Raw genomic sequence first — 25036 nt, forward strand, 5'->3', positions numbered from 1 at the left:
TGCACGTTTCATTTTTAGATGACTCACTTCCGGTAGTGCAGATCGCATATGTATGTATAGGATACTGTGAAGCTACGTGTCTTTGTTATACGAGGCAGATTCTCAAAGAGCTTTTTCAGTGTCTTCTTTCACCGAAGCTCGATTTTCCGTTGATTGAAAAGCAGATTAGATCGACATTCACTAAGATGAAGAGCTTGATAGCCTTGGTGTTCGTTTTATTTCTTGTCGCAAGAGACGTGCAGAGTAATGCCACGACTCCATCAACTTGCCAGGTAGGAAAAACGGATGATTATATTACTCGTTTCGGTAATTTTGTTTATTTTTGGTGAATTTATTTCATAACGCTGATTATTTGACACAACATCTGAAAAACTGCAGGCTGAAAATAACTAAATAATCTTCTCGTCATATTCCCCACAACATAGTTCTCCAATAGGTCGTTCAATAAGAAAAGTTACAAACAATACAATGCCAGTTGCTAGAATATTAGTTTCATACACAGATATCTATCGCTAGATATCTAGGCGACTTTATTCCCTGTCGAAGAGCATTAACCCACTCTTATCCTCTAAGTTGGATAGCAGCTCCTCTTATCAATTTTTTCGGGCCCTTACTTTATTTCATTAATTCGATTATTTAGACACCGACTACACAGCGTTCAGGAATCATAATATTTCCGTGCCATTCTAAAACTTCACTTTTTATTCTCCGATCAATGTTAAAAAGATAAGGTATCTCGACATGGCTATTGAGGTTCGTTTTGGCAAGCTGAGATTAGCCGACACATCGTTTCTGTTTGCCCAGAAATTCGACGTTCAGAAAACAACTCACCTGTGAACATGTTTTTGTCTTTCTTGCAACCTTGACTACTACTTTCCTTAATTAGAACCAAGGTTAACTTTGCCTTAAAATAGTCGTATTTTTTCTAGGTCCGATTGGTTAATCTTTGCTTGCCTTAGGAAGTCAGCTGCATACGCTTGGGATGTGCATCCGAGTACTTTGGTTTTTAGCCACCTGGCTAAAGTTTGGCTGAGTCCCAAGCGTACCCTAAGATGGCATAAAAAGCTTGCATATTGTAGAAAGTAGTTAGTTGGCTATTTAGCTGTTTGCTGTTTGAAGAAAACCGTGAAGATTCTCGATACCTTCCGTGGTGTCTAAGCGAGTGCTCTTTTACAATTCAATTCTGAATTACCTCTGGCTCCGTTCCACGTAACATTATAAACATTTTTCTTCCTTTTCAACAGAAGTCTGAGTGTTTACCAGTATTGGCAAGCTATCTTCAGATCCAAGCGTCGCTGTTGCAGAGCGTCAAAAGCGACCTTGAAGCAACTAAGCAACAATTGCAGCAGGCCATTGGTAAGTTTGTAAATTTTAAACTATTTTTTTCTCTGGCTTTACGTTAATAACAACCCCAACTACGACCCAAGGAGGGAAGCCTATAACTGAATGACAAGGATGTTTGTTCTGTAATTGGTGTAGAAATCATTTAGGATGCCCATTTTCATATCTCGGCAGTTAGCTGTCATACGTTACCAATCATAAAAGTGTTTTGCCTTTTGCGTGAGTCACGCTTACAATTTGTCTGAGTCGAAAGGCTTAAAAACGTGTTCTCGTAAAATCTTGGCCAAAACATTGTACTGTCACAGTGTTCTTTCCCTCCTGTATGTAAACATCGGCTTGATACGTCACCTACACTAAGTGACAAAAGTATTGACACATTGTCATTTTGGGCCCCATTTTAATGACATATGGAATAATTTCACTTGTTCCCGTCTCTTTCCCAACCCCCTCTCCTCCTATCAATGTTGTAGTTTGTTTTTGAAAACCCTATGCTGCAGTCATACAATATTAGATGGGGAGATGGGGTATTTTGTCGGAGTGTAATAAAATTTGAAAACTAGTGCTTAATTTGCCATAAAAACTGCAATGCGAAGTCAATGTGTCAACTACTTTTGACAATGATTGAAGCTCGCGAGAATTAACTTTTTTACCTAAACGAAGTAATATATTTTCCTTACAGGTCAATGGCCTCCTGGTCATTACTGTATTCTGGCTAAAGGAACGTGCCCAGCCGGATTCACTCGTCATTCGGGCCACATGCGTGCTCTGAAGGTGTGGTCACACACTCTCTCATACGTCCGTCCGGCCACGTTTGGAGATAGCAAGATCCAGTGCCATGGGCCCTGCGGTAAGTACGGACAGTGGGTCGGAGAACTGTACATCACAGCTTGCTGCAAGTGATGGAGGAATCACAGGAATCCCTTCATACCACAGGCAGCCCCTACATAGCGGTGTTAGACAGAGGATTTAACAAAACTAGGGCAACCCATATGCCAAATATTAACTTACAAGACTTGCTATGTATGGCATCAGTGATATTTTAATAAAGAGCATGACAAAGTGATCCTGTTCAGAATGCGATTTTTGTAGTATCTATTGACCAATGTAATCTTAGTTTTCTTTGGGTCTCTTAAAAGTCGACGCTCTTAAGCTTTTTGGATAAACTTAACCACACTCACTGAAGTAACCAGCCCCATAGCATCCTATAGGTCTAATAAACTTGCTGCTCAGAAAAATAACAAATATATAGCAACAACTTTATTTGAAGGGAAGCACTTATTTACAGTTAAAGCTGTTGAACCTGTGGCCCTCTTCGAGGCTAGGTTAAAAGCTACTTATACTACAACTATGTTATTAAAACCGGAAATCAGATGAAATAGAAAAAAAGAAACTAGACAAAAAAATACATTAGGATATTACACGGTGGCGAAAAAGATTATATGGAGACCAGATGTAGTTGATATTGCCTATTTTTATTTCATTGTTTTCGAATTATTGAGCTAGTTTTACAAATCACCGTTCGTCTTCGAAGAAATTAAAAGGCACCTATGCCCAGGGTATAAAAACACTAACTGAATTCCAATCAAACAAAATACTTGTCAACGAAATAACTCATAAGAACTGAAAAAATCACTGACTTTGACTTGCTTGACTGCCGATAGTTTTCAACTGCTTTTCTCTTTTTATAATTTCTTTACAACATCTTGCACTTTGCGAAATTCCTAGTCCAGTCCCTGAACTCTCTCTTCCGCGCCAGACTCGTCCCCAGTCGTCTTTTGAGTCCGTCTTGAGTCGATTGCTCAACACGGAGGGAATCATGGGAAGGAAGAGAAGAAGCGAAGGAGACGACTGGCAGATCGTGAGTCGAAAAGTGTGTTGAAAAGTCGAAAAGTGTGCACTGGCCGTTTTTCGGGTATATTTTTGGCTAGATACATTTAGGGTCCCTAATTCACGTACCAGGTAAAATTTCAGAGGTATTTGGCGGCTAGAAAGCTACTTTTAACGGCTTTTCTTTATCGCACTGAGAAAAAGCCAAGGAAGGTTTCAGGACGGTAGAAGGCGGCTTCAATTGATTTACGAGAAGAAATATATTGCATCGCTCAAACATCACTTAGTTTTGTTCAACAGTTGTAGCGATTTGTGCTTTAATATCGGCTTGTACGCGTTTGCCGCTGATTTGAACCGCTCCAGGAAACCGCTCTAAATTGTCGCTAGCTATGTTGCTGTATGTTGACATCTACTGGATGGTATACCAGCAGAAACATTGGAAACATTTGAATATTCGAAGAGAGGAAAAATCACAAGTATCATTTTGTAATCATTGCAAGGTATGGATCCCTATAATTCTGGATTACAATGTTGATGTGTTTTCGTTTGTGAGTCAATAAAATTCTCTCTGCATGAGTTTAGAAATTACAACATGATCATGCTGCGAATGCCGTGACCATTTATTCCCGTGTTTTATTCCATGAAAAAACCGAGTACCTTGTTTTCAGAATAAATTGGGCCAACAAAGCTTTAAACCATTTTGCTCAATTCATAAAACAAGGATTTTTTCAGCTTTGACTGGAAATAAAAGTAACAACTGAAAACAGATTTAGCCGTGACCCCTTGACCCAAACATAACACTTTCAACAGGAAACTGTCAGACATTAATATTTTTCAGTTTAAGTTTGACTTTCTCGCCAAAAAAGAAATGAAGAAAATTCTGTTGACGCTTACCGGTATTTCAATTAGACTGAAAGCGTTTTAGTTAAATTGAGGTCTCTATATTACCCTGGCCACGGCGGGAAAGATTAATTACACTGTAGTTGGGCAATCGTACGCGTCGAGTTGTGGGATGGGCGAATACTAGTCGTGTCATATGGATAAACAAAATTACCGATTGTTAGATATATCGTGGAAGAGCAGTTTGTGGCGTTTTAAAGCGCCCGAAAGCGTTCTAACTAATAGTGCCTATTTTTATCTCAACACCGCCATTAATCCGTCCGCCATCTTGGAAACAGGATCTGCCAGTCGTCTCTCGCCTTTCCTCCTTCCCATCATCCTTCGCGTCTTGCAATTTTCGCATAAGAGACGACTGGGGACGAGTCAGCTTCCGCGCGCCCTTTATAGGAGTTGAACCCTGGCGCGCAAAGAGTCCCTGCGGAGAATTCCCTTTCAAAACCATGAAATCGTCAAGGTTTCCACTATCGTGTTCTCGTTAAGTTTTTTCTTAAAATTTCAACAAACTCATTTTTTTGTCGCTTAAAACAAATTAAACCTGCTTGTCGATGCTTGCTATTAACAAACGACACAAGAAGCCAAGTTCCTTTAACAAAGGATCGAGAAAAGGCGCGAATCGTGAGGTCAAGGAGCGATATGCCACTCCCAAGTGTGACATACGGAAAATACGCCGCCGTCGTAATGCACCTAGTATATCAAGTCGGAACTTAAAATATAAAAATGTTTAAAACAGGTCTAAAAATATAAAAGGATTTTTTTTTTTAATTGTATTTTTACTTTTCAACACGATACACTTGACAATACACGAAAAAAAAATACAAAAGATAAATGAATAAAAAATACAGAGGTAACAATGCGATACACGTTTTACGTAACTATTGTAACTAAATTATTGACAGTAAAGGCTTCCATAAATTCAAAAAATTTTCTTTTTGTCCTTTCGCATGTGCGATTGATCTTTGAATTAACATTTTTTCTTTTACTAACTCAAGAAAGAGAGGGAGATTAGGTAATTTGTGCTCATATTTTTGTAGAAAGACATATCTTTTGCTAAGTAGAATATAATAATTAAAGATATAGGAGCCAGAACTTCCGGGATTATAGCCGTACATTATTCCTAATTCATCAAAATTGTAATTGTCGTCCGTTTGACTATTCCACCGAAATAAGACTGAATTCCAAAAGTCGCGTATACGGGAGCAGTTCACTAGCATGTGCGACAGTGTTTCTAATTCGTTACAAAATTCGCAAAGGGGAGATTCTGATATGTTCATTTTATATAAGAGGTTTCTGCACGGTAAAATATTATGAATTATCTTAAACTGAAATATACTTAGTTTCGTTTCCCGTGTTATTCTAAATGGTAGTTTTTAAATTGCGCTGATCTTCATCTCTTCTACACCTAACCTTTGTAGCCTACAACTAGCTAAAGGTTCTTTAAATTTCTTTTGAATAAGAATATTCCGAGCTCTTTTACTGGTGAGTGTTTGACCAGGAAGAAAAGTCGATTTTCCTTCTTGTCGATTCCCACCATTAGTAGATTGTAATTCGCGCTTCCACCCTAATGGTATTGCTGCTATTAAACCCCAGAGGTTGGTAAATGGCGTAGCGAGGCCAAATTTTCTAAGAAAATTGCCATATGAGAGGAATTTGCCGTCTTCTTCTAATAAGTCTTTGATTCTAAGAATTCCAGCAGCGTGCCAGTTTTCCCAGTATACAGATTTGCCTGCTATGGTTATGTTTTTATTATTCCAAATAATGGCTTCCCTAATGTCATGTTTATCTAGAGGGGCGGATTTAACATCATGAACTTCTGCCCAAGTTTTTAAGATGTCAATGTAGAAAGCTGGCATATTTTTTAGTTCTAAAAGACTTAGATCATAGCTACAGTCGAAAATGAGAGGGCCTCCAACATTTTTCAGATACCAGGAAGGAATTATCATCCAATCCTCATTTGCACCATCTTGCATTCTCTTTACCCAGGCACAGAGTAATGATTTTGCGATTATTTCATATTCTGGCAAATCTAAACCTCCTTTTTCTTTTGCTCCGATAAGCGTGTCTCTTTTTATTTTCGGTTTCTTACCGTTCCAAACGAAGTCTGCTATCAATTTGTTAACGGCGTCAATAACATAAGGTGGGGTGTGAAGACAAGCGCTAGAAGAAATGAGTTTGGATAAACCCAACGTTTTAGCTATTGTTATTTTTCCATACAGGGATAAATCCCTTTGTGACCATAAATTAAATAGCTTCTTAACTTTGATTAGCTTGTTTGCAAAATTTACTTGGTCGCACAAATTAAACTTGTACGAGAAAGCGTAAAAAACGATAACTCGCCGAAAACGCGTTGTATCGACCTGAGAAGCTGGCAGACAACAAAGAATGAAACAACGAATCAGGGTAAGTCAACTTTATTCACAAAATATACATTTTTTTTTTACTTTTAAAGCAAAACCGTTGTTTCCCATACAAACCCTTATAAATCGAATCTTTGTAACACAACACCGCTCGTAAGCAAGAGTCACGTCCAAAGGTAATCTGATAGAGAGCTTGGGCCGCCTGTGATTCGATGAGGTTTTGGCGCTGTATGCCTACAACGAAGCTGCCGTCTTCTTGTCCGATCGAAGCACCGAAGAAGCCTCGAAGAACGAAGAGGAACGGCGATTCAGGGACTACATACGTTTGAATACATGGTATGACGAGAAAAACATAATTGAATAGTTATGATTAAATGTCTGCAATGTTTGAATTAATAGAGCTGCATATACATGTAGGTTGCTATTGCCGTTTGCGAAGGATTGAAATGATCTTAACTGTTGTTTTCATTCTTGTAATCTATCATACACGCCATGGGCATAATGAGCTAATTAGAAATCTATCTCAGCTGTTTATTCCGAAAAAAGCTTGATAAACATGAAATAATGTGAAATTTATACAGAAAAATTAAAGTCAACAAGATGGTGCAGGTGATCAATGGATTTAGCTCCTTGAGTTTTATACAGTTTTACCTTCCTTGACTACAATACAGTCAGGTAATAAACCTTTTTAAAACTAAGTGTTTTAATGGGTGATAACACTTCAGACATCCAGCTTCAGCCAGCATTCAGTATTCCTGTTTCTTAAAATAAGAAAACTATTTGAACACTGTAGAGTCCTTCACTCTATTTACTGACAATGTTATGAAACTGACCAACAAGTAGCAGCAAAACTGGGTAGGAGTAGTTTTTCTTATTCATTTCACCCATTTGTTTTCCTCTTGGCCCCATGATTTTTGATGATACAAATAACTGAAACAATATATGCACAACATGGGAGCAAGTAAAATAAGGAGTTTTAAGCTCATAAACGGGAACACCTGGACCTCGAACAAACACTGGGACCTTGATCAAACGTTTCCAGTTTTGAACCGGCATTTAAATGAAGCCCACGTTGAGTCGGGGTCTGGCGTCTACTCGAGAAAATATGGTATCATATGCAATATGACAGTGGCTCTTTCTAGAGAATATCACTGGCAGTACATTGTGCATCTGCAGTATGTGTATGTAATTGAGGGTTCAATTTTGGGACTAATCTTGTGTCAACTTAACGTGACTGTAAACAAGCCAGCTCCGTGTACCACCCTAAATAAACAGACACCCTATTGGAGACAGTTTTCTCCTTCCATAAGGGGTTAATTCCCATAAATGTGCTTCTAAATGTGCTCCCTTGATGCAAAAAGGCAAAGTCTGCATGCAAGCCTAGTTGCCCATCAGGCCAGAGCATATCTTGGTTTAAGTAGGATTAAGCAACCTGGATGAGATGGAAGTACAATTGCATCACAGGTTTAACCTCCCCACTCCCCCCACATACATGTAATGACACTGGTTTGGGCTCACACCTGAACGGCTTGATTCAGAGTCTTGCGCACTGACCATTAGGTCACCGCACCTAAATCAATACAACTACCCCATTACTATGACAACATTTTTATTTATGGTACAGGTTTGACTTTATTTGTTGTCGGCTTCACAGTTCGTGTATACTCTTTAAATAAATATACATATATAATGGTTGCAAGGGTCCTGCGTGACCTCAAAATTACCCCCTTGTTACAAAAAGGCAAGGTCTGCATGCAAGTCTAGTTGCCCATCAAGCAAGCTTATCCTGGTTAAGTAGGAGTATTTCTACTTCCCCCCTGGATGAGATGCAAGTATAAGCTCATCAAAGGTTTAACCCCCCCCCTCTCCTCACACCATCAATTTGCCGGTTCCCATTCTACACTTGGAGAGGAGGCACCATGAGAGTAGTCTTGCCCAAGAACACAGCACAATGACACCAGTAAGAGTTCACACTGAACCGCTTGATCCGGAGTCCAACAACTTACACTTAGGCCACTGCACCTCAATCAATACAACATTTTTATTTATGGTACAGATTTGACTGTACTTGTGTTAGTAATTATTATGGAAAAGCAGCTCAGGAGTTCTCTGGCACATTCACATGATTTATTGTTGGCTACTACATTCTCAACTTATGAACAAAAAGAGCATGCCAAAAATAAATATATTGCAAACTTAAAATAAAGAGTAGCTAGGATTTCAACAGTGCTCTGTTGCACACAGCATAAGTGATTGGCACAGGTCATAATTATAGCTCATGGCCCCTGTTGTACTTAAATATAATAAAGATTTACTGAGTAAAATCCGGATAGCATGTATGTCTCTGAGACAGGCTAACAGTGTTCTATCCTGAGTTTACTTCTCAGAAAATGTTTATGAATACTATTCTACGTGCAGAATTAAGTACAGTCCTACTGTAGTGTTTTACATTGCATGGCAGAAATAAACAAGTGACCAACACTGAAGACGTGCTGGTGAGTTTATTAAGACTGCAGAGTATACAGAGGACTATAATGGAAACATTCTCAGTACATATAATCAGTAAAAAGATATTGCTAGCTTTGCATCCCTTCTGTATGTACTTTCACATAATGTACCGCCTCGTGCGAATTTATTTAAGTTTATTTGTACAATAGAGGATATAATTCAGAAACATACAGGCCGATTTGTCCAAAAATTACCTTTTTTGACATAGAGTATTTACAATTAATTTAAAAATGACTATTCTAGAACACAAGCGCTTGAGCAACAGAAGTAAATTTATACGCCACTCACCCAATGTTTTGCTTCTAAAAAGTAGCGAATACCGTAAACTCACTGTAGATAATTCGAAGCGTTCTATTCTATTCACTTCCCTTGGATAGTTGAAGAAGTTAAACTCACAATGGTTGCAGGGAGAAATATCTATAAAGCATTTCCAAGAGTACAAGTTTCCCTCAAAGTTATCAGGCGATCTATTATTCATCTTGCGTGGTTCGGGCGAGTTAAGATGTCACGAAATTCCGCCTCTTGAGTTGTTTTCTGCCACTATGTTGTGCAAAAGTGATCTGGAGATGCCTTGAAGTATGTTTAAAAAACATTTGCGCAGTAGATAAGGCTTCTACATCACTAAAGATTAAAAAGAAAACCAATGTTTTTCCAGATCGGTCACTCCAGACTTCGAAGCAGCCATTTTGTTGATGCGCATATGACGTCAGCATGCTCTCGCCCCAACTAGTTCCAGATCTCTATTTGGTCCTCGGACATTTTTGAATCTAGTAATGGCGGCAAGCCGAAGTCGAAGTTTACGCGTGAAATAAGTGGTCTTCCAATTCGAATTTGAACTTAAAATTTGGCAAGGTTACTATTTAATGTAAGTACTTTCCAAAACCGAAGAGAAAAGGGAAGGTAAAATTTTGATCATAGTAGCACTTTATTTTGCGCGTTCTTCCCCAACCATAACGCTTCTGTTTTAGAAGAATTGAGTTTAAGTCCACTGCATTCCTCAAACAATTTAAGCACCTCGAGCAGCTTCTCAAGGGAAGCCTCGTCTTTACAGAAGGCGGTTGTGTCATCAGCATACTGTGATAATTTGATTTCTTTGTTAGCGACTAGGATCCCTCTTATATCAGAGCGAGACCTTATCGCGCAAGATAATGCTTCACCAGCCAGTATGAAAAGGAGACCGGATAACGGACAGCCTTGCCTAACTCCTCTCTTGAGTGTGAAGGGTCTGGAAGCGTAACCATTATTTATCGTACAGCTGGAGATATTGTTGTAAAGTGTTCTAATCCACTCTTTGAAATCGGGTCCGAAATTAAAGGCATCTAAGGCTTTGTCTAGATACACCCACTCTAAGCTGTCAAAACGCGGCCTTTTCGAAATCTATGAACAGAGCGATACCTTCTAAATTTTGATCTGCCGTGTAATAGAGAATGTCCGATATGAGCCGAATATTTTCCCCAATGAATCTGCCTGGTAAATATCCAGTTTGTGCATTATTAATAATATTTGGCAGGACCTTTCTTAACCGCATTGCTAAGGCTTTTGTGGCGATCAAAATAATAAAAAAGGATAAAAATATAAAAGGATACTCTAAATTTTCGATCGCCTTCTGCGGTCTTCTTCAGAGAATGATGGATTTTGCAAGGTTCGTAGAATTCTAATAAGTTGCATTGACGTTATTGTTCGTTGCCCCCCTGGGGAGTAACTAGCGATGCGTAAACCCTTGGGAAGGGCGCTCTTTCGTTTATGGTGTTTTTGTCGAGGAAAGAATGTAAAGACTCCAGAACACCAACACCACCATTAATGAGGATGGTAGGATCGAGGTGGGTGTATACCGCAAGACCACACATACGAGCAAGTATTTAGACTTCCATTCACACAGCCCAGCGCAAAGCAAGAGAGCTGTCGTTAAGACTCTAATGGACCGAGCTAGGTGCATTCCATCAACAACTACGCAAAGACAAAACGAGAAACAGCGCGTTATTAATGACTTAAAAGCTAACGGTTATCCCGAGAGCTTCATCAAGTCAGCTAGTCCTTTTATATTTTTGGATCTGTTTTAAACATTTTTATATTTTAAGCTATGACCACAGATCGCTCCAGCAGTTTTATTCATCAAGTCGGAGATATAAAGTAATTTTTTGTTGAAAGAAGAAGGGAGCCATAATAATTTTTAATTGTTTTTCCAGTCCACAGGGACAAAACTTGAAAAAAAAAACCAGCCACAATAATAACACTTGTTTATCGCTTCAGTACACTGGCAGGGTGATTATTAACAAAATTGGACCACTAATCGTAGTTTCCATATGTCTTTCGGCTCTTGAGTTTTTTAAGTAAAACTGGTGACAGTGTCCCTTAAATATATCGTGTGTTTTTTTAGGAAAGGGAGGACGTACACTTGATAATGTATACCTTTAGATCTTAGTAAATGCAAAGGAATATTTTTTTATTTTCTTTGTCGAAAGAAAAACTGTCAAATGCATTTTTTTCTGACAGGGCACCAGACATGTTATTTATTAATACCATTAATTTAAACCAGAAGTCTATGCTATAGTTTTCTGTTTACATATTAGAAACAGATTCCTTTGTCGTGACGAATAATCCGTTTGCTTGCTCTTTTTGTACACTGAAGAATTATGTAATGTTTTATAATAAATGAGCAGCAGTGTTTTATCAAGTTTAAAACACGAGGCGCAGCCGAGTGTTTTAGACTTGATAAAACACTCATAGGCGTACGGGCAATTTTTGTCAGGGGGGGGGGGGGCGGTGAACCGTTTGCCCAAAAATTTTTCGCAAGTTGCCCAAATTTTTACGAAACAGTCGAAAAGAAACGAGGGACATATGATGCTCTAACATAGGACTACATATGAAGTGAAAATATTCTTTAAAATGAATCTACCATATGAGCTCATAAAACACGTTAAAAGAAATAGCTGTCTCTGCCATTTCGACGGCCGAAGATATCACTGAATGATACGATCCATGTCATTGTTGACTATAGAGTTGGCATATGCCCTTCCAATGTTAATAAGTCCCATGTTACTGACATTTTGTTGCCCCATGGTGCTGCCAAGGTACGTAGGTTTTGAATCTGCGCAACGCACTGAATGATCGTTCTTCAGAACACGATGTAGCAAGTATCACTGCAAGGATATGTACCACATTAAAAAACTCTGGAAACATATCAAATAGATCATTCTCGTGCTTTATCTCCAGCATTTCTGAAACAGTCACGTAGCCTTATCCGCGCACATGACGAAAACTCGCGTAAATTTTCCGAGCGCCTTCCAGAATCTCGCCGTCAGTTTTGTAAAATTTAGCAACGCGGGAGAAGCTTTCTTTATCAGGTGTTTCACTGTAACAGATATTTCCAAAGCACAGAGTATTTCCTGGTTATTTCCGCTAAACCTGAGCTCAAGCCCGGACAGCACCTTGTAGTAGACGCGTAGTAGCTCTTAATACGGTGGCAATAGGCCCGCTTACGATTTTGTACCGCTGGCTAATATGCATACGGCACAAGTCGAGTTCTAAACAAAAAAACGCATGTAAGATGCGGAATTGTTTCCACTGTCGCGTACATTTTTACGAAACTACGGGCGTTAATTTCACTGGCTCTCGGTACGTCAAGCCCGTGGTAATGAGACAGTGGTTGCATAGCACGTGAATCCGGCAAATCTTCGAGAGTCTCCAGTGATAATCTACGATATCATTCAATTCAAGAAAGTTATGCCGAAACAGAAAAATTACAAATACGTATATATCAATCAACATATGATCCCCTTCAATTCACTGTCTCGGGTGAATATAACTGGCTTTACCACGCCGACTTTAAATAGAAAATATATATCTCTTCGAAATAGACATGGAACTTTTTTAAGAACTGGCTTTGCCTAAATTTCTCTTGCTGCCCAAAAAATCTGAGTTGCCCAAAAGTTGGGGGCTGCAGCCCCCCCAGCCCCCCCGGCCCGTACGCCTATGCTAACTGCGAATTTATTGATCGGCTTAAAAATCTTCTGATGTAGATCAACTCATTCTTGCACTAATCTTTAGATTTGGGGTTATTTTGGCCTAGAAAATTGGACGTAAAGTTTAGCCGTATCTTTATCAGATATAAAGACACTCATTAAACATTAATTTCTTTTGTATTTTCTTTATGAATTATTAATGAGTTTTTTAAAAACAAACTAAAGTTGCTTGCCCAACTTCGCCTTAGAGGCCCGCGGGAATATAAATTCTTCCAGCCTTTGATATATATCGTCTTAACTTTGGTGGATTTACTTTATTCAGGATGAAAAGAAAGAATGAGCAAGGACATATAGCGAAAAGTAGCTTTCGTTTGTCCCAAATAAACGAGGGTAGAAGAGGAGTTTTGAATTTTCAACAGTGAAAATGAAAACCTTATTTTTCAACTTTAAGGCCTTTTACCTAGTTATTGCACAACATTCTAAACGCGGTCTATCAATATCTATACTTAGATGTGCTTTCAGTCCAGAGGTTTCTTTGTTTATATTTCCATGTCCTTCTTTCTTTAGAGCCTTTCTTGACTGAAATCTCTCTTGTCATTTGTCAGTTCTTGTGTAGCTCTATTGTATTTGTATTTCTGTGACCGGTAATACATTGTTTCATGAGACACTGAGTGAGGCAAATGACAAAGCAGAAAAATGCTATTTCCCCGGGGGGGGGAAAGGTTTAAAATTAAGATGTGTTACACCAGAATAACCTTATGATAGGATAAAAGTTGCTACAATACCTACCCAAAGAGACTTTCGTCAAGAGAGCAGAAATTGTGCTCGGAACTTTGTTATTCCAAGTGATTGCCTTTCTCTTTCTTTCCTCCTGTCAAAAATTTCCTGTCAAATAAAGTTTGTTGTTCTCTTGACATAATCCAAATGCTCTCTTTGCGGTAATCACAATGCATGCAAATAGTGGTTTCATTGACTCCCTTTATATCAGTATGTGTCTGACAGCTCGCTCAGAATTAAAATATATTTAGTCTTTCTAAACTCGATTGTAGATCTGTTCAGCGTGATTTTTGTACACGGAAGAAATTATTCCCACGAACTTTCAGTGTTTACAACATGGAGATATCGTGTATTTTGCCGGACGCATTAAAATAAACAGAACTGTAGGAAAACGCTACGTAACGCAATCTGTGTTTGTTCGTTATTTTGATCGCTTTCGTATTTTGAAGCAAATAAAGTGGTCAAACTACTTCCTGTTTCAAATTTCATTGACTCCCTTTATATCAGTATGTGTCTGGCAGCTCGCTCAGAATGTGTAATCATGCAAAACAGTCTTTGTCAACTCGATTCTAGATCTGTTCAGCACGAAATCCAAAGAAAGTTCTCGGCGTTTAAATCGCATTCGGAGTCCATTATGTGAGTGACATGGTTTGTCCTTTAGAGTCAGTGTAGAGTCGCTCGAAACTTGTTAATTGCATCAGTGAAGAGCACAGCCACGACGAGACGAAAAACAATGGCGCAGTCCAAGCCAAGAGTCGAACGTAAGGAATCTATTTTTGATGTTATGAAAGATTTAGAGCTTCTATTCCCAAACGGATATGAGGCAGATAGGAGCATGGACAAGAGGGACCTGACAAAACTGCGAGAAGAGAGGATACAAAAGCTAATGGAAACAAATGGGACGCTCTATGAGGTATGGCAGGCTTGAGCTCAATCGAGCACTTACAAATGAAATTGCTTATATATATTTAAAATATATTCAATGGGAAGTCAGTTTAACACGTGAAACGTCTTTTAGTTATCAAAATAAGAAAAATCTATTTAGTAAGATTTCCATGTAATCGCTGCATGCGATCGCCGCATAAAGTCATTTGATTTTCTTGCGCACCAAATCTCTTTTCAGAGTCATTTACATTTCTTGAAAGCGGATGCAATCTGTGTCCGGCGTTGTAAACAAATTTTCTTGAAATCGTTTGGATATATTGACACCATCTCTTATTAGAACGATTGATTCTCTGAAAGGTTAGAAAAATTCGAACAAACCAGAGTTATGTACTGCCAGCAAAACAAGGGTTAGTAAGATGGCCGTTTCCTCAAGCTAAGTGCGGTAGTTTTTTTTTTTTAGCTCCGAGACTTGTACACAAAAATCCAGCGACAAAAATCGCTCGTTTGACCATATGAAAAGCGACAAGGAAGCAGCAAAACGGAAACTTGTGTCAGCTAAAGGGGAAGTGATTCAAAGAAGGCACAAACTTCCGTCTTAGCTTCTAAGAATCGTACGTGATGTTTGACACGGAAGAAAATAGTCCCACGTGCTCACAGTGTTTGCAAAATGGAGATACTTGCGTATTAAAATAAACAGAACTGCAGGAACTCGCAACGTAACGCAATCCGCGTTTGTTCGTTATTTTGATCGTTTCCGTGTTTTGAAGAAAAAAATGTTAATTTTTGTAGTTATAATTCATTAAGCGGGCGTGCAGAAAGCCCGCTTTATGGCTTACCCTTTTAATGGGCCCCTTTCTGCCAAAAACGACGGGTTGTGAGGGTCGCCATCAACGCAATCGCTTTTATTCCGTCTTATTTACCTTTTGGCCAGCGAAACAAGGGTTAGCAAGGTAGTTGTTTCTTCAAGCGAAGCGTGGCAGTTTTTTTAGCTCTGAAGCTTGTACACAAAAATCAAGCGACAAAAAACGCTCTTTTGGCCATATGAAAAGCTGACAAGGAAGTCGCAAAACGGAAATTTGTGTCAACTAAACGGGAAGTGATTCAAAAAAGGCACCAACGTCCGTCTTAGCTTCTAAGAATCGTACGTGATTTTTGAACACGGAAGAGATTATTCCCACGAGCTTTCAGTGTTTGAACTGCAGGAACACGCTTCGTAACGCAATCTGCGTTTGTTCGTTACTTTTGTTCACTTCCGTGTTTTGAAGCAAATAACTTATTTGCTTCAAAACAGATTATATAGTGTAACTAATAATTAACTTCCCGATGTTGAATTGAAGACACTAATTTAACATTTTCAATTACGTTTTAAAATTCTTAAGTCAAAATCCACGATAACAGGTTGATATGACAACAGGTTTCACTTTGAGTATGAGAAAGGAAAGTATAGCGATGAAAAAGGTTAATTTACAAGTTATAATTCATTAACGGTCGAGCAGAAAGCCCGCTTCATGGTTTACCCTGTTGTCGACTTTGTGGTTTATGAGCCCTTTTCGGACAAAAAACGAAGGGGATAACTTGGGTCCACTGCAAAACCGCGACGATACTGTTGTGAAAGTCGCCAATATCGAAATCACTTTCATTCTGTCTTATTTAACTATTAGCCAGCGAGACAAGGGTCAGCAAGGTGGCTGTTTCCTCAAGCGAAGGCCAAGGGCGGTATTTTTTTTTAGCTCTGGGGCTTGTACACAAAAATCAAGCGATAAAAATCCCTCTTTTGGCCATATAAAATGCTGACGAGGAGGCCGCAAAACGAGACTTGTGTCAACTAAAAGGGAAGTGATTCAAAGAAGGCACAAATTAAACTTCCGTCTTAGCTTCTAAGAATCATACGTGATTTTTGAATACGGAAGAAATTATTCCTACGTGCTCTCAGTGTTTGCAACATGGACATATTGACGTATTAAAATAAACAGAACTGCAGGAACACGCTTCGTAACAAATAAGATTTAGTGTCACTAATAATAAACTTCCCGTTAATTTGACATTTTCAATTATTTTTTAAAATTCTTTAGTCAAAATCCACGAAAACAGGTTTCACTTAGAGAATGAGAAAGGAAAATAAAGCGATAAAAAATGCTAATTTACAAGAAGAAAAGAAGTGATTGAAGAAAAAATGGAAACATCACCAGACAGTTGACCCCCACGCAAGAGCACTCCAGCTTGTCAGGAGACTGTTTGGTGTCCGTCTACCAATTTTTAATCACATTATTTTTTATCACATTAAATTATTTAATATTTCTTATTTGTCTAAATTTTACTATTCCTTTGAGAAAAACTATCACCTCCCAAACTTCCCCAAAAATCACCCCACAATTTACAAAACTCCGCAAAACATACGGGATGAGTGAAGTTTTTTGGTTGTCAGAGTTTCCCAATGTTACATTGTAATGTATTGTATTGTACTGTATTCTCTAATGGAGCCATTCCTATTTTAGGGATATGACCGGATTTTAACAGATCTGGAGCAAACGCGTGACCGACGACACATTTTAAAGGAGGACTACAAAAAAGTGAAGAATTTTCTTGAAGAAACTGCGGCGATAAATCGGACAGAAAAAAGTGATTTCCTGTCTGGAGCTAAGGAGTGCATTAAAGACCTCCAGAACAAGCGATACACTGTACTCATTGCTGGTAAGACTAATCGTTTTTGTTATCGCGAGTTTCTGGGTGCGTGAGTATCTTAATTGAGGGAGTTACCCATCTAGCTTGGTAGAGCATTGTGCATTGTGAGAATGAATTGCCATGCAAAACAACACAACGCAGTGACCCGGCCAGGGCTCGAACCCGGACCACTCGATCCGGAGTCCACGCCTACTATAAATCACAAAAAAATCTACCAAATAGTTCTATGAAAAAAAAATTCAAAAATCAACACTTTGGCTGTAAAAATATAAAATGCCGTAAAAGGCTGGGAAAACACCTACAACGGACTAGTACCCCACTTAAGGAGGAGCTACATGCCACTGATGCTAAGTTTCAGTTCTTCAGAAGCTCCATCGGTTAGATCGGAATAAATATGCGAAACAAGAGTCAGCAATGACAGTTTAATTTTTAGTTGATCTTGAGATTTAAGTTCTCCCCTCTTTAAGCTATAAACCTGAACATTTGCAGGCGAGCTTATTTCTGAACGCTCTTTCTATTCCCGAAAAAAAAAAATTTCTCCAAAAGTGCAGTAGCAGTTATGTTTACGGAATGATGGTCACGTGACCATTTCTGATTACAAAACGCCAATTACAATTTTTTTATAATGTACAGTTTGCCATTAAATTAATAAAGTCTTACTATTTGGACCCTAACAGGAGAGACAAGCGCCGGCAAGAGCAGTCTTATCAATCTCTTATTGAATGACCACGTTTTGCCCACGTGCATCATGCAAAATACACACACCATCTGTGAAATATCGTATCGACCCAGAAAAGAAGCCGTGATACACTTCACTAAACACAGTAAACCTTCTCGCACGCTAACGGGGAGCACGTTTGACGAGATTAAAAAGTACATTGAAATGCCAGTGGAAGATGAGCCCTTGTATGAGAAAATAGAGATCAAGATACCCAATCCACTTTTGAAGGTACAAATAAATAGAATTTGCTTGCTACAAAATTTGGTTAATTGTTTGGTAAAGCAAGTAGCTAGGTCATGGAAGCGAACTGGCAGTGTTAGCCTTCGCAGAAACACAAATCAGGAAAAAAAAACTGTGTACGGCGGAAACATGTGAACTATGAAGTTCAAAATCCAACTATAAACGATCGTTGATTTTGCTGCCGTCAATCATAATAATGGAGAAAGCCAACGAAACATAAAAAAACAAAATAGATCGAAATGTACAAATCACAACTGACAGACGTGACCTTTTGACTTGGTTGAAGTGAGCTTCTGTTTCCCGAGAGGTCCGCTACGATGATTAACCGCAGCAAAAAAGGGTAAACTGTTGGTCGAGGATTGAATTTCAGAGTTCGCACGTTTTTGAAAACCACGCTAAATATGTCAAAATTCTCGGGCATTTCGAGACTTCCGTTTCTTCATCATCAGCGTTAAAAAAAATTGACGCTGATGAAGAAGTCTTGAAACGTCCGAGAATTGTATCGCATTTAGCGCATTAACAATACTTTTGTTTACTTTGTATTGATAGCCTGCCGACTTCTTTGACAATGTTTAGGCTGTTTTAAAAAGGGACCAACACTCAAACATGTTTTAGAGGGAGTAGAGACACGCAGATCCAGATCTCATGTAGTTTCGACTTTTATTTTTTTCCGAGCGGTAATCCATTTCCATCCTCGTCATTGTTAGTCATTCTCGCTTCCTAATGGGTTCCTGTTATTTGTTGAGTATTGTTCTGCAAATCCAAACCATTATTGTCGGTATGTCACTGCTCCTTTAACTTACACAGTTTATGCCATGTTTGTTTTCGTCCAGGGTGGTGTGGTGATTGTAGACAGCCCAGGTATTTGTGATTCAGAACATGTTAGCAAGATAGCCTTGAAATATTTACCACAGGCCTATGCGTTCATTTACGTCATCAACAGTACAAATGCTGGAGGATTACAGGAGGACAGGGTAAGTTCGTAAACATTATTAAAGCAATACTGCACATCACGTGCGTTCAACTTGGGATTGATTGGTCCCCACTTGTACGCTGACCGGGGTCATTATGCCGTGCTCTTGGATAGGGAGGACACTTTTAAGATACTCTTACAGGAGTCCAAGAATATTATGGGAGCCCGCAAACTGTTGGGGCAAACCTGACGAATTGGGAGGAGTAAAAACACACCTAGCAACTTTAAATACTTAGAAACTCGCCTAAGCTCCAGCGGTATGGACCACTCCCACCCGATTGCAGACACACGTTTTGATTTGAGTGTTTTTTGTGTGTTTAAAATCTTGTAGCTCTTGCGTATCCTGAAGGAATGGAGAAAACTATACAAAGGAGAGAAACGTTGTGGAATCACGGCAGAGTCTGCTCTGTTTGTCTGCAATAAGTGGGACGAAGTGGAAAAACAAGTCACCCAAACTGAAAAAGAAGATCTCCAGAAACACATCATTGGCAAACTCAAAGAACGGATCCCCGAGCTTGATGAAAAATCCCAGGTTATTAAAATGTCGGTGAAGAAAGCAGACGAAGTGCTAAAGAAGTTTAACGCGATGAGAGATGATCTGAACGGCCTGATTAACGGACTACAACGTCTTCTACCCATTTGTATCGAGAGAAAAACAGAATACTTCTATGGGTAAGAATAACTTACATTTTCACCACACTCAATTGAGGTATTAGAAACAAAAGACACCATTTGCAAAAAAATCATTTTTTTTTGTAAATTTTACAAACAAATGTCGATTTTGTCAATTTAATGATAAATGTCCTTTTATTTTATTAAAATATTTATGTCTCTGAAAAGTAACTTGGAAATAACTCTAGAAGGTTGATTCTTCAAAAACATTTTAACTGTCCTGGAAAGAACACCTTTGTGAACATTCGCAGGTTGTCTTCGAATTGTCTTAGCATTTTTTCAAACGAGAGAATCGAGAATTTTCAGGAATTGTTCGTGTCCATGTCGAAAATCCCCAGAGATGAAGTTTTTAGGGAATCTACATTGGGTCGCCTTCGAAAACATTCAGATCGTTCTTTAAATATTTTTAAGATATGCTGAAGTCAATGGAAAGGTTGCTTCATTATTGTTTTAGTTTTGGATAGAAAAGAGCCCTAAATTGCTTTTGAATTCCTCATAGAGCAGTTTTCAATTGAGTGTCGTAAAACCAAAACCAAAGTAATTACTCTGCCAACACAAAGGACACAGACAATCCAGTGAACCAATCAAAACTTGAAGCAAATACATGTAGCTGGCACGAAGGGGGACGTGCGCGAGCGAGTCACGATTGGTTTTGGTTTTACTCCTGATTGGCGGAGAAAGTGGCGCGAGATTTTTAAGCCAATCACTAAGCGTAGAATGCAAAACCAAAGCAAACGCAATTTACTTTCGACACTCAAGTGAAAACCGCTCTAAAACATGTAATTGTAAAAACATTCTCTGCTTGATCTTTACAGCTGGATTAGCGGTGCGCTTTGCAACTTGTCAGATGATTTGAAAGCTGAAATACGAAATGCCAAACGAAACGGGGAAGAACGAATTAAGGCTCGCGAAGAAGTCGAAGAGAAACTCAAAAAGCTTAAACAAGGCATTCTCATTCGAGACATTGAAGACGCAATATCCAATCATGTCAAACACATTCGTGAAAAGATGACATCTCACCTGCAATCAGATGGCGTAAGGAGTAGGTTCTGTACTTGGTCAGACAAGGACTTGCCTCAGATTGACGATCGCCATAAAACGAATGCCATAAAGATCAAGGAGATCTGCAGTAGGTGCATTGAGGAACGATTCCAATCTTTTCTTGAGAACTGGGAAATCAAAGAAAAACTTTTTACGAAAGCACATGAAGATCTCGAGAGACGATTCCACCAAGGTTTCTGCGATTTTGAGAAAGACATCCGTGACATTGATCGTGTACTTGTTGGTGAATCGGGTGACGAGTTTATGCCTTTTGAGGTTCGTCCTGGCAGGCTGTGTTCGCCCTCAGATCCAAGAATGAAGAAATTCCTAGTGTTGACTCTAGGAATCTTCATGCCAGTTTTGTTTCCCGTTGGCCTGGCGGCGGGAGTTCTTTCTGCACCAGTGTTCGGTTACCTGGTCATCGAAAAGCACCTTAAGGAACTGCATTTAAGAAACAATTCCATTCAAGCCCTAACAGAACTGTCCACAGAGTTTCTCGAGGCTTTCATCAAGGACGAAGTTCTCCATCACGTCCGAGACAAATTCTCGGAGGAGACGAATCATATTGCCAACATCAAGAGATGCCATCAACAGCTTATTACCAAATATGAGCAGAGATGCAAGGATCTCACAAGAAGCGAAGATGAAGAAAGGGATAGAGAAACCCTGGATAAGTACGGTCCGTTTCATGGGAAGCTACAAGAAATGAACCAAATGCTGATGTTTGATGCCATCCAAAATGGAATACAGGTGATGCCTTGCCAAATTGATGTCAGAAGACTTCGTTACAATGAGAGAGACAGTCTTGGTGGAGGCACCTACGGTACAGTCTTCAAAGGAAAACTCACCCAGCCCGGGCATGGAAGAAAAGATGTTGCTGTTAAAAAGCTTCGAGAAGCTCCACACCCATCAAACGTGGCCACATTCCTTCGAGAAGCAGACATGTTGAAGTAAGTGTCTCTTGAAATACTGAAAGTAATATTGATCCCTAGTAAGATAGTACAGGAAACCCTCGTTGAATGGAGTTCATGCCGTTCAGATTGGTTTGGTACCAAATGGCAAAAGATGTCTTCTACCGGGTGAGATGTTATGAATCGTTTAATTAACACTTAAACGTTCTCCCAGTCACATCCTAAATCCATCTTCAACTCAGGTTTTCCTGATCATTTCTTAAGGTTTGTTGCGTTGGCTTGACACTGACCATGAAGAACCTTGTTTACAAATTTTTACTCAAAGGAGTCTTTATCCGAAATAAAATAATATTTTTTGCGGTTTAAAAAAGTAACCAGTGGCAATCAGTCCATAGTAGTTTACAGAATGCAATCTGGCATTCTAAAGGTGTTGATTGAACTCATTAAATCATTTCACTTGTCACACACATACATTTAGGTTAGGCCACAAACACATCTGAGCAGTATCGTTCATTACTTGTACAATGCTTTTGCAAAGATAATTCCATTCCATTTCATTACTTTACACAGGCAATTGGAGCACAAGCACATAGTTGCGTTCTATGGAGTGGCCATGAATGTTCATAATCACAAACTGCTTTCCTTGGAACTGGTCTTTGACTTGTGCACTGGAAGTCTCAAGAACCACATCTTCAAAAACGACAAATGTATTCCGTGGAGGACTGCGAGCGCGGTGGCCAACACATTACAATGGACCAAGCAGATCCTAGATGCGCTGGAGTTTATTCACAGCAAGAACGTTATTCACCGGGATCTCAAGCTGGACAACATTCTAGTGAGTTTTCTAGCGGAAGTATACTATACCCACTTAACTCTTTTAACGCACGTAAGTGATCACTCTCTAAGATTCAATCAGAATAACAATTAATATAAAGTAAATGCGTGAATACGACCTTTTCGCCTAAATCTACCATCCAGAACTACTGATGGCCAAAACACGACTGTAGTTTCTGAACAGTGAGACGAACTGAAAATAATAATAACTAGTCAGGACTCCAGATAAATGCTTTTGATTTTCCATGCATTTGTTGAAAAATTTCCTAAGACAAGCAGAAGTGAATTTTGGAATTCTCGTCCCACATGTAACATGCTGAATTACAAATGAATCTCTATACAATGACCACCCTTGGTAAAGAGTTAAGGCTCTTGATTAGAGATGGTCTTTCATGACTGTTGCCACATATAATGAATTTAATATTGTATAAATATTACCAAACGTAATATACGACGTTTGGACATCGTCGGATGTCATTGTCAAGTGAAATGTTTGGCGTTAGTTCTTGCATATAAATACCTATACAATTATGCAGCTAGGTGTCAAGTTGCTAAAGTGATAATTAGGAAATTAAACAAACAATTTTGCTCTGATTAAGTCTGATTGTGTGTTTAATCAGAGCAAAATTTTTTTTAATTTCCTAACTATCACTTTAGCTACTTGACACCTTATCTGCATAATTGTATATGTATTTATATGCAAGAACTAACGCCAAACATTTCACTTGACAATGACATCGGACGATGTCGAAACGTCGTATATTACTTTCGCTAATATTAATATTGAAAATATTTCCACAAGCTTTACTCATTAAATATTGTAGTCTGGACAAATTTGTTACCTCTCAATTAAAACTGATTTCCAAACAACTCGATTTTCAAATTGCATTTGCAGATTTCAAGACGTGAGCACATCAAACTGGCAGACCTTGGCTTGGCCAATTTTAATTACAGAATCACGGGAACCGTATGTGGGACACCCCTGTACATGGCACCTGAAGTAGTTGAAGGCAAACAGTACTGTGACAAGGTGGACATGTACAGCTTCGGTCTCATCATGTGGGAGATGTGGTTCGGGAAAAGAGTCTTCTCCGAACTAAACAAAAGCGAATTCCTTCGACGAATTATAGAGGAGAAATATCGGCCTCAGACCCCCATAAGAGATGGGAGATTCGTACCCAATCCTCCTCCAGCACAGTGGAACGAGCTCATGGAATCCTGTTGGCAAGCCAAACCAAGTCAGAGACGGACAGCGACAGAATGTAAAGAATTAATTAAGGAAATTAAACATCAATATGTAAAGTAGGCCAAAGGTATTTTCATTTTGGACAAATATATACGGTACATGTCATAATGCATTTCAATTATTGAGGTGAAGATGGCATGAAAAATTCAAAAGAGCAAAACCAAATTGAAAAAAAAATTGTTGCCATCGAGTGTCATACTCGGCATACCGGGATCTGGCTTTTGTTTATAGCGAATCAGTTGCCCAGGAAACGCCCACTGTCTAGGATAGTCAGTCGTACAGCCTATTGCCTTCAGTGAGGTTATTCAGTGCTTGAATTTGTTGCAGTGTAAGAACTGCTCTTCAGACCGGCTTTCCCAAAAACAGTTGGAATTTTTTTAATGGATTAACTATTTTAGACATACGTTGATTGATATTAGGACACTTAAACCAAATCAACTGCAGCTGAAACAGAAACAGTTAGTCGTTCCAGGTGAACATGTCCTCAGATAGTCAGTTTTCAGCTATAAACTGGTATCGAAAGGACAACCAACCAACCTGCTGTCTGATGTAGTTTAAAGCTAGTTGCTACTCCGCCCAAGGTATTTGTAACAAACCCACATCGCGTTTTTAACGCAGTGACCGGGATTCTTTTCTAGAAGACATTTGTCACAATATGTACCTCAGGTGAAAAACTAAACCGAGAACTTCTTTTAGCTGTTAAGAAATGTGAGCAAACAATGAAATACAGTGACATTTTTGAACCTGTGCAAGATTAATGCAAGAGTCCGGATGGTGCATTTGAAATGTTAAGACTTTCATTAAGAGTTTAGATGTTGCAATCACTCGTTATATGAGTTATATTTTTGAGTTTTATTTATTATATGACTTATATTTCAGGATGGTGCATTTGAAATACTAAGAATTTATTATGAGTTTAGATGTTACAATCACTCATTATATGAGATATAATTTTAGGAGAAAGACTGTGGAGATACTTGCCTCCACACAGTATTTCTCATTCTCATCTTCAAAGCAACATTCTTTCTTTGCAGAAATTCGCTGGTTTTGGCTTATAGTTGCAATTATACCTTTATTAAACTGTGGGTAAAGTAGGCCCTACAATCCTATAGTTAGTCAATTAGATCGTTAGTTACACTGGTGCATACGCATTGAAAATAGG

The 25036-nt window shown here is 38.9% G+C and overlaps 3 protein-coding genes across 3 annotated transcripts in view; all 3 read left to right on the plus strand.

Annotated features, from left to right (window-relative positions):
* The window catches only part of LOC144629550 (solute carrier family 35 member G1-like), a 57528-nt gene extending 37164 nt beyond the window's left edge, over positions 1 to 20364 (plus strand). Inside the window, exon 2 of the mRNA XM_078487787.1 lies at positions 20347 to 20364. The gene's annotated coding sequence lies outside the window, so the exon portion shown is untranslated. The remainder of the gene's footprint in view (positions 1 to 20346) is intronic.
* Positions 79 to 2404, plus strand: LOC144629562 (uncharacterized). The gene is made up of 3 exons (XM_078487802.1): positions 79 to 272; positions 1245 to 1356; positions 2021 to 2404. The coding sequence occupies exons 1-3, from the start codon at positions 186 to 188 to the stop codon at positions 2239 to 2241; spliced, it is 420 nt and encodes a 139-aa protein (XP_078343928.1). The 5' UTR covers positions 79 to 185; the 3' UTR covers positions 2242 to 2404.
* Positions 14228 to 24477, plus strand: LOC144629544 (uncharacterized). Its single transcript, XM_078487778.1, has 8 exons — positions 14228 to 14582; positions 17050 to 17245; positions 17914 to 18185; positions 19031 to 19171; positions 19502 to 19842; positions 20658 to 21833; positions 22365 to 22629; positions 23524 to 24477. Exons 1-8 carry the CDS (start codon positions 14403 to 14405, stop codon positions 23932 to 23934), a joined length of 2982 nt encoding a protein of 993 aa, XP_078343904.1. The 5' UTR covers positions 14228 to 14402; the 3' UTR covers positions 23935 to 24477.
* The last annotated feature ends 559 nt before the right edge of the window (positions 24478 to 25036 follow it).

This window comes from Oculina patagonica, chromosome 11 (genome assembly GCF_052425735.1).
Source record: "Oculina patagonica isolate OP01 chromosome 11, crgOcupat, whole genome shotgun sequence".
NCBI lineage: Eukaryota > Metazoa > Cnidaria > Anthozoa > Scleractinia > Oculinidae > Oculina > Oculina patagonica.

Bases quoted from the DNA above. Each gene is read 5' to 3' on its own strand.
- LOC144629562 (XM_078487802.1), top strand. From the start codon at position 186: ATGAAGAGCTTGATAGCCTTGGTGTTCGTTTTATTTCTTGTCGCAAGA. The intron at 273-1,244 runs GTAGGAAAAACG...CCTTTTCAACAG, and splicing joins CGACTCCATCAACTTGCCAG to AAGTCTGAGTGTTTACCAGT. The intron at 1,357-2,020 runs GTAAGTTTGTAA...TTTTCCTTACAG, and splicing joins ACAATTGCAGCAGGCCATTG to GTCAATGGCCTCCTGGTCAT.
- LOC144629544 (XM_078487778.1), top strand. From the start codon at position 14,403: ATGGCGCAGTCCAAGCCAAGAGTCGAACGTAAGGAATCTATTTTTGAT. The intron at 14,583-17,049 runs GTATGGCAGGCT...TTCCTATTTTAG, and splicing joins CAAATGGGACGCTCTATGAG to GGATATGACCGGATTTTAAC. The intron at 17,246-17,913 runs GTAAGACTAATC...GGACCCTAACAG, and splicing joins ATACACTGTACTCATTGCTG to GAGAGACAAGCGCCGGCAAG.